This window comes from Pollachius pollachius, assembly GCF_949987615.1.
Source record: "Pollachius pollachius genome assembly, chromosome: 12".
Taxonomy (NCBI): domain Eukaryota; kingdom Metazoa; phylum Chordata; class Actinopteri; order Gadiformes; family Gadidae; genus Pollachius; species Pollachius pollachius.
This window is the reverse complement of record NC_136945.1, coordinates 17,194,879-17,208,914: the sequence shown is the minus strand read 5'-3', so window position 1 is coordinate 17,208,914 and position 14,036 is coordinate 17,194,879. Positions and strand designations below refer to the sequence as shown.

The following is a 14,036-nucleotide window of genomic DNA, read 5'->3' as shown; positions in this document are numbered from 1 at the left end:
AAGATGATTTAGTGCATCTTTTTTTTTGCAAAACACAACCGCTACATATAGGCTATTGTTGCAAAGTATTTTCTAAAGCCACCAACATAGTTTATCCCAAATATGGATGATATTATAAAGATACATTAGTCATTTAGCAGGGTTGTCTTTTCTAGTCAGAATGTTGGAATCACAACAAACAGTGTGCACCTTTTCTACTCGACACGTGTCTGGGCAAGCCCCAATCCGCCTTTACATATCTCAACTTTTGGAAAAAGGTACACAAAACACATACACAAATACACGCAGGTACATGCTACAGATGTGCCAACCACTGCCCAAACTCGTTAGATATTCCCTCTCATGGGTCGTATTACACGCAGGGAGGTTGATTAAAACTGCAGCAAGCATCACACCTATGCCATTGCTTAGCTGAGGCAGCCACCCATCAACATGAGCCACCAGGAGCCTCTCGGGAAGCCCGTCTTCCACCACTGCGTCGGGAGATGTCCCTTCGCGGACAGCGGTGCGTACCAGCGGACCGTGCGGCTGGACGTCCACCACCGCCAGAGCGTGGTTCAAGTTATCGGGACGGTTCTGAAGGCGAGCTTGAGCAGGTGAGTGCACCAGACGTGTAGGCCTGTATTATCTGCAGATGCACTTATAGATTAATGATTGTATGATATTATATAATATTATAATTTTGGCGTGAACCTATCCGTTGGATATTTTCTAGGTCTATATTTCATTTTAATGCTCATAAGGATATTGTTAACTCATTCAACAAAAGAACGATGTCCCCCCCCCGCGGCTGAAATAAGCGGACTGTGAACCATGCTGTGAAATAGTGGACAGGGAGGGGCGGGCCGGGTTTTGGGGAGGGGAATCGGATTGGCTATCGCCGGCTGACCAATCCCAGGACAGGGGATCACTGGCCTCACCTGAGCCGTTGTTCCACCGTTGACCATTAGTGTTATCGGTAGTGGACATTTTCGCCTTGTGGTCAGCCGGCTCTGCAAGTCCTGCTTTGGTCCTCTTCGGTACAGAAGTCCGTCGGTCAATATTCCCCAGTAGTCATGAGCGGCGAGCGGACGCTCCGGGTGAAGTGCGGTCAGACGAGCAGAGTGTTGTACGTGGTTGGGACGACTCTGTCCGTCAACCTCGGCAGGTAAGTGGATCCATCAAGTCTGGGAAAATGTTTATGCTTACCTTTCTATTTTTTACTTCCACCTCAGTTTGATTTTAGACTCTTAATTTTCACTCTTAATCAATCGTCCGTATCTATTATTGTGAGCCACTTTTGTGTTATGTGGGCTTTTTTTTTGTTTGGATGTGTGACGTCAATTTAGCCGTCACTAGCCCACACAGTGGGTTAGAGTGGGATGTCAAAGCATGCCGTTGTCAGCCGCAGACAGATCAATGATTGTTTCTGATAGCTAGACACAATCCCTCGTTTGTTGCCTATTCAGCACCAGCGGTGGGCTTTTGTACAGTGGAGACAGATTAAAAAAAAACATCATGATCAGGCAATTCGGTTGTCTCACAAAGTGTGGTTGTGTTCGCCTGACCGCGTCGCTGCCAAGTGCTGACAGGGGGGCCGGCAATGCACTGACTCACGCTTGTTCTGTTTATTTACAATAATCATTAATACTATTGAATTTAAATGAAACTCAACTGGAAGCAATTTATAATTGTTTAACCAAAGTGCTTCCGTTTTAGTTTAATTTACATCGAGTTATGGTAATATTCTACGTTAATATAATTCACGGTGATATTCTTTAAAACATTTTATTTCCTTTTCAGGTGTAGAACATCATACTAATATACTGTTCGTAGCTCTTAGAGCTGAAAGTTTGTTGATATTGCATAATTACAGCAATACAACATCTCAATACTGTAGGAGCTGTAACTAGGTGACTGAGCACTGAATTGAAGACAGTGCTGCAGGCCATTATTATGGGTCGTGTAAAATTACAGTGGAATAACGGGTTCCTCCCTCTGTTAGCTATGCCACAGTGTTTGTATATTGTAGTTTGTGTGATTAAACAGACCGCTTTTTATCCACGTAGACAAAACAATGTACCACTCCCTTGTCCTCCTTTTCGTTTTGTAAATAGTGGGGTTGCAAAGCAAGCACTATTGTTATTTATTTTGTACCTTTTCATTGTTTGTGTTTCTTTTTTGTTCTTTTCAGGGGGATTCCCTTGTCTATTACAGGGGGAGGGAGTCATTTGTATCTCAGTGCCTCTATGAGTCCTAGTCCCTTTCTGATGAAATGTTATATCATAAACAACTATAAATAAACTGAAATGCACATGACTAACTGTCTGCCATCTATCTTTGGTCCCAAGCGACTGACACTTGTCATTCAGTAGGAGCAGGTTAGGGGGTTAGGTCAGGTTCAGATCAGGTTCGCCTCTGGACACTTGGGGGATCGAACCAAGAACCTTTTGGCTTGGAGTCTGAAGACTCCTAACCCCTAGTGTGTGTGTGTGTGTGTGTGTGTGTGTGTGTGTGTGTGTGTGTGTGTGTGTGCCCTTTCTTTCATCCCGTGTAGGAGCGCTCCTCCAAAGTCCAAGGCCTTCAACGTCCAATGCACGCCAAACGTCCGGTTCAGCCTCAGCCCCGCCCCTGTCCAGGGCTCCTCCCCCTCCCCCCTGCCACTGAGCAACAACACCCTGCTGTTCATCGTCATGAAGGAAGCCAGTATGGCTGAGAGTGACAGCAAGGTATGGGGCAGTGTTCCGGTACTTCGGGGGGTTTCCGGTATTTGGGGGGTGGTGGGAAGGGCTCTACAGTCATTTCTATTTTGCCACACAACCGTTCCAACACTTGATGCGGCTCTGAGCTGGAAGGGACATGCTAAAAATGCATGCATGTGCACACACATGTATATGCACACCAAGGCTTCACATGCACACACCAAGATTTGCAAATATACATATGCACACAAAACGCTTCTCACACACACACACCCTGGCGGTGAATCGGAGTGGGTTTTATAAAGTTGATTGTGTGACCTATAACACAATGGGTGTCATGGGTTTCTGATGTCAAACTTTTCGAACATTTGTACTTGGGTTATCTTATTTGTATGTCGCTTCAGATAAAAGCGTCGGCTGAATGCCCTCAATGTGAATGTCAAAGTAATTTGAGCATATCTTTTTCTTCTGCCGGTTTGAAGCTGTCCGTCACCTACTATGGAGACGGCACGGAGGTCCTGGGGAAGGCCGTGCTTCACCTCACTGCCATCGGTAGGAGGTCCCCACCAAGCATTTCTGGGAGGACGTGTGTAGGGGAGAGCATCTGGCTCTGCCTAGAGCACATCTCAGACCCTCCTCAGTCAAGTCTGGGCAAATGGATGAATATGATAGAAACATGCTTCTTGAATTAATTGCATACCCCCTTCAATTCCCACAAGCCTAACCGGGTCTGGGATTATAAACTGTAATTACACAGGAATGCTGCTCTTGCATCTTGTTCTATGTTCCCCTTTCAATGTGTTGTAATGACTTGCCATGTTCGTGGTTGTGGTTATTTTGTTTATCCCATGTCTTGTTGCTTTGATGTTGTGCAGTGGCTCACATACTTTAAAAAATGGTCATTTAGCAGACACTTTTACCAAAGCGACTTACAAGAATTCAAAAGAAGCATACATTCAAAATTGGAGTAGCTACAAAGAAAATTCAAATGCTGTGCGAGCCAAGAAAAAACAAGTTGAATTAATAGTGAACTTTCTGTCGTCTGCAGAGGTGTCTCTGGACGTAGATGCCGACAGGGATGGTGTTGTTGAGAAGAACAACCCCCACAAGGTAACATTAGATAAATATGCATTCACTTCCTCCTTGGCTGCGACATACAGCAGCAATGAGGAAATAAAGTCTGTCTGAGGCTGACCAGTTTGTGGGCCAATTTGGGCGAGTCATTCCTTCTGGTTGTCTTTGAGCTTTGATCAGGAAATGTTAAATAAAGATATTGCAACATGAACACAAAATACTTTATACAGGTCTAAAATGTAAGAAAAATTATATTTAATAGATCATTTTGCTTTTGCCTTATTTTATTTTATAAGTGATGTCAAAATTGTGTTTCTGATCAGTTCTACATAGGTGGAATTCCCTGAAAAACACACACAAACAGCAAACAAACAGACACACACACAAAGTCCCATTAATGTCTGTATTCCCAATTGGTGTATAGGGGTCGTGGACATGGGGCCCTAAAGGACAAGGGGCCATTCTATTGGTCAACTGCGACTCTGAACAATTCTATCATAAAACTCCGGACAGTGACCGGAGACATATCTCAGCAGTCTCTGGTAAATATTATTCGATTCTTTTTATTGTATCAATATGTGTAACTCTTTTTTTATGTGTGATTGCGCAGCTTTTGGTTGTTGTGTTGTGACAAAGATCAAAAAAAGAAAACATATTTTACTACTCTTTCAAAAACATAGTTGTAAATCATACGAAGTTAACATTTCCATGGGATTTGCTACTGAGGGGGTCTGTGTTTGCAATCTATCATACAAGACTCAGCAGATCGCTTTAGTGATGTGCAGTAATTATTGTTTTTATTCAACATTTTGCCTCAGAAAAAATAGAAATAAAGAATTAGATGTTTAAATATAAATAAATATGCACATTTGATAATATATATTATTATATCTTGTAAATGTAATCATTACCTGCTCCTTGAAGTCCCAATGTGCAACATTTCAACTTACTTGGAGCCTAAAAGGACCTGTACATATGTGTAGTCAATAATGATTGCAATAACGTTATCCTATAACACCACATCCTATAACATATATATTTTACAAATAAATGCTGACCAGCCCGTATTTCAAGAATCGCACTATCAACACTCCCTAAACCGTGTTTGTCATTGTTGCAATGTCTGCTCTACGTGCCTTACCCTTAATTGTCCCCTGGGGATAAATAAAGTTTTCTTGAATCCTCCCGTAACTGAATCGGACACATTGCGACTTTATATTTAGGGCATTTTATCCAAAGTGACTTACAACCTTTCATTCACACATTCACGGCGGAGTCAACCACGCAGGACGACAGCCAGCTCGTCAGGAGCAGTCAGGGTTAGGCTTTTCACTCAGGGACATCTGAGTGACACACTCAGGGGATCGAAGCCGGGGATCGAACTAGCAACCTTCCGGTTACAAGTCAACCCGCTCTACCTCCTGAGCTACTACCGCCCACTTTAATTCCATGCATTTCACTGAATAATTTTTCGAGGAACCTCAAAGCTAGATCAATGATTAAAGAATAGCCTAGTATCAAGAGCCTGTAACACTTCACTTTTGCACACTCAAAAAGGAGCTGCAAATCAATCATGACTATATCTACGATCATCAATAACCCGATCTATGGCCGGTCTCTCCAGATCTGCATGACATGTCGCTGATGGTTCTGCGGACCAAGGGTCCGGCCCAGCTGCCCCCCGGATACAAGCTGACCCTGCACATCTCTCAGGGGGACGCCGAGAAGGTCAGAGTCTTCAGGTCCACGGCTGGAGATATGCTGAGCCGCTTTTTGGGTAAGTCCTGAGTGTCTCCATGGGGGGGATCTCACCCTCAACCCCGCCTCCATAGACGGAAGGCTCAGGCCATCAGTGGTCAGCGATATGAAGTATGATCCCTGCAGCTTGTCATGTAAATATAGTTAGGATTAACTTTTATTATTATTATTATTATTATAATACAGTATTTCCCTCCCCATAGCTGTCCAGTAACATTACCACTTGCCTACCTGCACACATTATACCTTTTACATATTGTTTTGTTTAATATTTTGTACCTTGTATATATTTTAATTTAATTACATTTACAACATATGAGTAAAATAATACTAATATGTGTAATAACAATAAAAAAAGAATGAAAAAAAGAACAATAAAACCTGAATTAAATAATAACAACCCGACCCTTCTTATTCTTGGTGACTCTTGCAGGCAAGGTGTTCTTCCCTGACTTTGTGAAGCGCTACCCGCTGGTGCTGGACGATAAGGTCCTGTCCCAGGAGGTGCCCTACCAGGAGGAGATGAAGCTCTACGTGGAGGGCCTCCGCTTCCCAGACAAAGACTTCGATGGGCTGCTCAAAATACACCTTAGTCTGCTGGAGCCCATCTCTGAGGTGAGAGCGCTCGTACCCGGGGGGGGGGGGGGTTATTCACGATTATTTTATCCAGTGAGGCTGAGGACAGTAAAACCGTTGAACGATGTAGGATAGTGAAACATGAACTTTACGGATATTGATCAGAACTTATAGGATAGTGATACAAGGCGTTATATGAAAGCGACCTGGTGTGGCTGCTTGTTGCTCCAGGACTTCCCAGAGACCCCCATCTACACTGACACCGTGGTGTTCAGGGTGGCCCCCTGGATCATGACCCCCAACACCCTCGAGCCCGTGGAGGTGTTCGTCTGCAGGTAGACACTCGCTTGGTTGTACGGCATCAAACTCAGTGTCCTAGTGTTATTCACTTTAGACCTCACTACAAACTCAGTGTCCTAGTGTAATTCACTTTAGACCTCACTACAAACTCAGTGTCCTAGTGTTATTCACTTTTGACCTCACTCCAAACTCAGTGTCCTAGTGTTATTCACTTTAGACCTCACTCCAAACTCAGTGTCCTAGTGTTATTCACTTTAGACCTCACTCCAAACTCAGTGTCCTAGTGTTATTCACTTTAGACCTCATTCCAAACTCAGTGTCCTAGTGTTATTCACTTTAGACCTCACTACAAACTCAGTGTCCTAGTTTTATTCACTGTAGAAACTCACTACAAACCCATTCTGTTCTAGTCTGCTATCACTCCTGAAACTCACTCCAAAACTCACTGTCCTAGTGTTATCACTGTAGAAACTCACTCCAAACTCACTCTGTTGTAGTGTGTTATTGCATAATTGAAGTATATTTAATAGGTAGTACTCTCAGTAGTAGGTATAACTATAGTCGTATTATACTAGTAGTAATTAATGTGCACATGCGGCGATATGTCTAGTCCTATAATGTGGTATTTTATCCTGATGAACAAAAAACGCTCCCATTAATTTGAATGCTGGCTGGATCAACTGGATATCCTTGCATGTGGTGACTCTTCCAGCACAAAAGATAACTTCCCGTTCCTGAAGGGGATAACTGGCCTGGCAAAGAAGAACAACTACAAGCTGAAGGTGTGCTACGAGTACAAGAACCGAGGAGATCGCTGGATGCAGGTACGGGGACGGCTTGAAGGAGTTCTGAAAACCATAAGAAGTATATACTATGACTAACATTGTTAGTACCCATCACCCTTCACATGAGCGCAATAAGAGCAAATCCCCCCTCGTGAAATAGGGGATTTAGTTATTTAGAACTAGATTTTAGCATTTTGAGCACCATCTCTTTTTGATCGTTGATGACGTTTGGCTCCTTGCGTGTGCTTCCTCCCCCCAGGATGAGCTGGAGTTCGGTTACATCGACTCCCCTCACCAGCACTTCCCCGTGGTTCTGGATTCTCCTCGGGACGGGGACCTCAAGGACTTTCCCTACGACGAACTGCTGGTGAGAAACCTCCTCAGAAGCTCCCATCGGTATCTGGACAGCTCTACTACCACCTGTATTTCCTTGAAAAGTTAAAAGGGTTGATGCTTCAGGCAGGCAGTGGCTGAGAAGGCAGAGGAGGTTGTCAGGCAGCTCGAAGGTTGCCGGTTCAATACCCGGCTCCTCCTAGCCTAAGTATCGAGGTGTCCCTGTATGTGTGCACGGTCGGGTGAATGTGAGCCACTCATCGTAAAGTCCTTTGGGTGGCTGTGGATCAGAAAAGCGCTACACAAATGCAGTCCATTCACGGTGGTGTTTACCCGCGCAGGGCAAAGACTTCGGCTACGTGACGCGAGTGCCCGAGGACGAAGAGGTCAACAGCCTGGACTCCTTCGGTAACCTGGAGGTTAGCCCGCCCGTCACAGTGGATGGTAAACACTACCCACTGGGCCGGATCATCATCGGCGTGGCCTTTCCTACGTGAGTTTGTTACAGTGCTAGAAACTTCCCAGATGTTGCTGGGATGATGCCAGGTTTCCTACAAATTCCTCAGTAACTTGAGGGAGGCTCTTTTAGTTGTTTAGAAACTGGAAATGGATTTCTTATCAGTGAAGTGCAGTTTATACTGTGGTTTATAGTATTGTTGACTGATAAGAGACGCAGGCCAGCTTGACAGACCGACCGTTTTTGAACAAGATAAATATTTTAGTGAGCTAAATTAAACTATTGATGAACTTAGGAATAGTCGTGTTTTTGTCATTAAGAACGGGGCAACAAAAACACCATAATCGTTCTCTCTCCCCTGCAAAGGTCAGCTCACGGTCGCAACATGACCAAAGTGGTCCAGGACTTCCTGTGGGCCCAAAAGGTCCAGGAGCCCGTGGCTCTGTTCTCTGATTGGCTCTATGTCGGTCATGTGGATGAATTCATGACCTTCGTTCCAGCACCCGGCCCCAAGGTAAATACATAAAGTCCCCCCCCCCCTTCATGTCTCATATAAACATAAGGGAGAGATAGCGTCAGTCAGCGTCGGGCAGTCTACAGCATAATCTTTCACAAAAACATTCAGTATATAAAAGCTATTTTAACCCTTCTGCCATATGGCTTCAAACTAGTAGGTCAAAGGAGGTTGGAAATGCTTTAACATTTTCTGAATGAAATTGATAATTTGTCCCTTATATCACGTCTAGCATCTTATCCCCATGGTTTTAATGATCCTTGTCCTTCATACTTTGTGGTTTTATCCGTCTGTCTGTCTATCTTGTGTGCAGGGTTTCCGTCTGCTGCTGGCCAGCCCAGACGCAGGCTACAAGCTGTTCAAAGGCCTGCAGAACGATGGGCACGGAAAGGCCAAGATCTTTGAGGGTAATCAACAAATTATGGGATGTTTGTATGCCTGTAGCCAATGACAACGGACGACTATAGCGCTCTGTTTCTGGCTCTGTTTATATATCTCTGTTTCTCTCTCTCAATCAGGTCTGGGACAAGATGAAGAAATGTCAGTGGACGAAATACTGGACAACGAACATCTTAAATCTGAAAACGATTATGTACAGGTAGATGGCTTGTATCAGTGATACTTATTTTAAAGCTGCAGTATGTGGAATGGAGTGGCATCTAGTGGTGCGTTTTAGATTGCAAACAACTGAACACACCTCATCAGCCCTCACTTTCCAATGACGTAGGAGAAGCTACGTCATTGTGGCCTGTAGTGGCCTGCATTGTGTGAGGGGCCAGAAGGTTCTATAATGATATATTCTCTGACAACAGCATGGAGCAGCCAGTCTTATAGTTGGTATAGGTTATAGCTGACAGGTAAGATAGCACAATAACTGTTTCCTGATGAACTATTATTTTTGGTATCTCACACAATTGGAAAACATTTTTGAGGCAGTTTTATTGATTACTTTACAGCTGTTGCGTGGGAGGTAGGAGATACATTCTGTGCTTCAATAACTATAATTTAGGGTTTTATTATTGAGTTTAAGCTGTTGGTTACCAAACACAAAGCACAACACCATGTGTTGGCTCCATTGAAGCGCATTCCCTCCAGTAGTCTCTGATGTGAAAACGAACAGAGAGGCGACGGAGGCTGGTTTCAACACACTCTCCCTGTCCTCAGAACTGCATCGACTGGAACAGAGACGTGCTGAAGAGAGAGCTGGGATTGGATGATGATGACATCATCGACCTGCCCATCCTCTTCAAGCTGATGGAAGATAACCGGGCGGTGGCGTTCTACCCTGACATGGTGCGTGCCGTTACCCCAAAACGTGCATGTGTTCCCTGTGCCCGGTACAACGGACCGAACCAAGTGCTAGTATTAATTCCTTTCAATAGAGATTTAGCATAGATGTTCTTATGGTTGAGTAGCTTGTCGTTACTGATCGTCGCAAGCAGAACCTTGACAAACACTGCGTTAAATGGTGAGTCAGTGGAGTGTGAGGCACAAACCTTTTGGCTAGGAGATAAACTCCTTACGGCAAGCGCTACTAGACTATCCTGCTTCCCGTTAATTGAGTTTCTACAGCGAAGAACAAGCTAGGACAGTGAGTTTCTACAGTGAATAACACACTAGAACAGTTAGTTTGGAGTGAGTTTCTACAGTGAATAACACACTAGAACAGTTAGTTTGGAGTGAGATTCTACAGTGAATAACACACTAAAACAGTGAGTTTGGAGTGAGTTTCTACAGTGAATAACACACTAGAACAGTGAGTTTGGAGTGAGTTTCTACAGTGAATAACACACTAGAACAGTGAGTTTGGAGTGAGTTTCTACAGTGAATAACACACTAGAACAGTGAGTTTGGAGTGAGTTTCTACAGTGAATAACACACTAGAACAGTGATTTTGGAGTGAGTTTCTACAGTGATTAACACTAGAACAGTGAGTTTGTAGTGAGTAACACACTAGAACAGTGAGTTTGGAGTGAGTAACACACTAGAACAGTGAGTTTGGAGTGAGTTTCTAAAATGAATAACATACTACAACAGAGAAGGTTGTAGTGAGTTTCTACAGTGAATAACACTAGAACAGTGAGTTTGGAGTGAGTTTCTAAAATGAATAACATACTACAACAGAGAAGGTTGTAGTGAGTTTCTACAGGGAATGACACTATAACAGTGAGTTTGTAGTGAATAACACACTAGAACAGTGAGTTTGTAGTGAGTAACACACTAGAACAGTGAGTTTGTAGTGAGTAACACACTAGAACAGTGAGTTTGTAGTTAGTAACACACTAGAACAGTGAGTTTGTAGTGAATAACACACTAGAACAGTGAGTTTGTAGTGAGTAACACACTAGAACAGTGAGTTTGTAGTGAATAACACACTAGAACAGTGAGTTTGTAGTGAATAACACACTAGAACAGTGAGTTTGTAGTGAATAACACACTAGAGCAGTGAGTTTGGAGTGAGTTTCTAAAAGGAATAACATACTCCAACAGAGAAGGTTGTAGTGAGTTTCTACAGTGAATAACACTAGAGCAGTGAGTATTTTCTTGGCGTAATATTAACATAGTATTTCACGAGCCCAGTTGTGTGGTCCAGCCTCTGACAAGTGTCAACACTTCCATCCCCTTCTCCGAAGATTATGGTTGCGGGGGGGCAAAAGGGCAAGTTTCAAAACCACCATCCCTCCCTCCCTCCCTCTCTCCCTCCCTCCCTCCCTCCCTCCCTCCCTCTCAGGTGAATATGATCGTGTTGGGCAAGGAGCTGGGCATCCCTAAGCCCTTTGGGCCCAAGGTGGACGGTCGCTGTGCCCTAGAGGCAGAGATGACCTCCCTGATGGAGCCGCTGGGCTTGAGCTGCACTTACATCGACAACTTTGCTTCCTACCACAAGCTCCTGGGAGAGGTGCATTGTGGGTCCAACGTCCGCCGGAAGCCCTTTGAGCTCAGGTGGTGGAACCTGGAGATGTGAGCCCGGTCACTGGGGCGACAACCGATGGTCGGTTTATCAATCACCGAAGTTCGGTCGCACTAGTAGATTAGAGGGAGCTTCGGAAAAGTACGACCATAATATTTTCAAGTATAACATTTCTATATGAGACGAGCTTTGTTTAACACTCAGTACAATGTTGGTACGTTAAAATTTCATTTCAAGTTTGAAACGTGTCAGAACTACCCCTGGTATATCTTGACCTGAATAAGCCTTTAACATGCCTTAAGTCATTTGATTCAACCCAATGTGAAGTCGGCAGATTAGATATTATCACCTGAGTTCAACATGTTCCATGTATCTCCATTTTTATTAAAGATTTTTGCTCTTATTTACAAAAAGGCTTGAAAGCAGTATTTACAAACATGGGCTTAAGCGGACGTTTGAAAGAAATATAAATACAATCATCTCAATCACAGCAAACGAACACCCCATCTGGAAATATACAAGCACAGTGAGAGGAATTAACTTTTGACGTGTAGTAACAACATCGAACCACAAGAGAGTGTATGGCTTCTACTCTAGCATCTCAGAAAGCCAATCGGAAAATGGTGTTGAGGTTAAAACAGTAGCAACCACGGTGGAAATGCTTGCAATAACACCTATTTAATGTTTGCCTCAAATGTACAGGATTCCTGGGCAGTTCACAATAATTAGACACCTCAATATTCTTTGCTTGTAGACCTCAGTGATTCCTTTCCCGAAACCAATTATTCACACTTTAAACTTCATCGGTGCATATGAAGAACATTTCATATTTATTTCATTCATTTCACAGAAACATATTTCTTCTCAAAGTGCTGCCGCCCGATCCGGTTTGATAATTGTAAGGAAATGAAAAAGTTTGAGAACGTACATTAAAGTACAATAACCGTGGCCCAGGGTTACACAGTATCGCCGCTCAAAGAACAAGAAGATATGCATTTGTCACTGCATACCCCCGCACCTTTACATTCAGGCCATCAGGTGATCCAAAACGAAGGGGTCACGACCCCGTCTCCCCCTAGCAGCCTCTGTTACACAATCACAATAAAGGCCACCTCACCAGGGGGGTCACAGTGTCACTCCATGTGTAGCGAACCAGGTCAGGTTAAACTGTTGGTACAGTATGCCTTTTGAAAGATAGTGCTTTATGAAATATAGGTACTGGTTAAAACAACAAGCAAACTAGTGCGTTGGTTCTCGTTCATCTTCCTGCTGTTGAGTCCCCCCCCCCCACCCACAAAACTCAAGTTCCCCAACACAACCATAGGTCAGGCATGGCATTAGTGTGCTGTTCCCTTCTTTTTTTTTAACGTACATTTATTTAAAAACTTTTGGCAAGCAGATTTACCCCATGCACCACAAGGCTGTTCTCTTAGAAGCTCCGACACATTGGTTGGTGACCGAGAGCGCTTTTAAATAAGTTATAAAATAACAAAATGCAACAGTATCTCACAGAGCGAATGGAGTCTGAAACAGAGGTCAGCGTCACACACACACTCACAAACACACACACACACACACATACACACTTGTGTTACATTTTGGCCCTCGACACAGACTCGACAGAACACCAGTTAATTATACAAAAACAAAGTCACGATGCTTAACTGTACACGCACATAATCAAAGTCAATGAGTGTCAGACTTATTGGAAATCAGGAGAAAATGTAGGTTTGTTTTTAGACCGACTAGAAACGTCAGACTCAGTTCTAAAACAGTGTTTGTTTGTTTTTTTCTCAGTAGAAGGATGACAAATTACAACAAGTCCACTAATAGCCGTACAAAGATCCCTTCCACCACATGAAACAGCCACTAAGGGTTTTGAAGAGAAGCATCCACCGGAACAATTAGAAGACAAGGAAACCCAATGAGCCATGAATTCAGGCCGGCCTCGCGTCTAGTCTGGCCCTCGTGCCGACAGCAACACAGACGGACCAACGGACGCGACCACGACAGGAAATGATCAAAAAAAAACCTCTCTCTCTGTCTTTTTTATTCTACAACCTCTGACCTCTCATTTGAAACCCGTCCCACACTCCAGCAGCCTCTCTTTCGTCTCAAACATCTCTCTCTTGTCTGTTGAGCCCCGTCTGTTGGAGACAAGACAGGACCCGTCACGAGTGTCTAACAAAGAGAAGGGGGGGGGGGGGGGGGGGGGGGGGGGGTGCGCTGGGTCGAGATGGCAGCTGGTCCCACCCTGATGGGGACGTGTTTGACACAGTAGTACGTCGCTCCTCTCAGAACAAGAACAAGAGGCCCCAGGGCCTTAGGGCCATAGGACCATGGGGCCATAGCGGCCAGTCTCAACTGACAGGAGGTTTGATGGCGGATAGGTGCCATCCCCATTGTCCTGTCTGGGATTAATAAAGTATTTCCCCTGGAGGTGCACTTCTCTGGGTCCGGCCTCAACCCACCGGGCTGAGGAAGGAGGGGGAGATAGAGAGGGTGGGAGGGAGAGGGGGAGAGAGAGAGAGAGAGAGATATATCTGTCGGCCTCTTGGATCCAGGGGGGGGCGGTCTTCTAACTCTGGTCGTCCTCCGGGTCGGTGGTGGAGTTGACGTGGCCACGCCTCGTGTCCTGCAGGGGGTG

The 14,036-nt window shown here is 44.4% G+C and overlaps 1 protein-coding gene across 2 annotated transcripts; it reads left to right on the top strand.

The window, feature by feature from the left end:
• Positions 1-387: 387 nt before the first annotated feature.
• padi2 (peptidyl arginine deiminase, type II) lies at positions 388-12,653 on the top strand. Of its 2 annotated transcripts, none has more exons than XM_079748472.1 (16): positions 388-596; positions 2,537-2,708; positions 3,164-3,233; positions 3,730-3,791; positions 4,180-4,297; positions 5,380-5,532; positions 5,947-6,128; positions 6,321-6,424; positions 7,102-7,213; positions 7,434-7,541; positions 7,849-8,000; positions 8,331-8,478; positions 8,792-8,885; positions 8,997-9,076; positions 9,643-9,771; positions 11,210-12,653. In XM_079748472.1, the coding sequence occupies exons 1-16, from the start codon at positions 433-435 to the stop codon at positions 11,441-11,443; spliced, it is 2,082 nt and encodes a 693-aa protein (XP_079604598.1). In that variant the 5' UTR covers positions 388-432; the 3' UTR covers positions 11,444-12,653. The 2 variants fall into 2 exon arrangements, with proteins under 2 accessions (XP_079604598.1, XP_079604599.1); XM_079748473.1 differs by lacking the exon at positions 388-596 and adding an exon at positions 926-1,147.
• Positions 12,654-14,036: the final 1,383 nt, after the last annotated feature.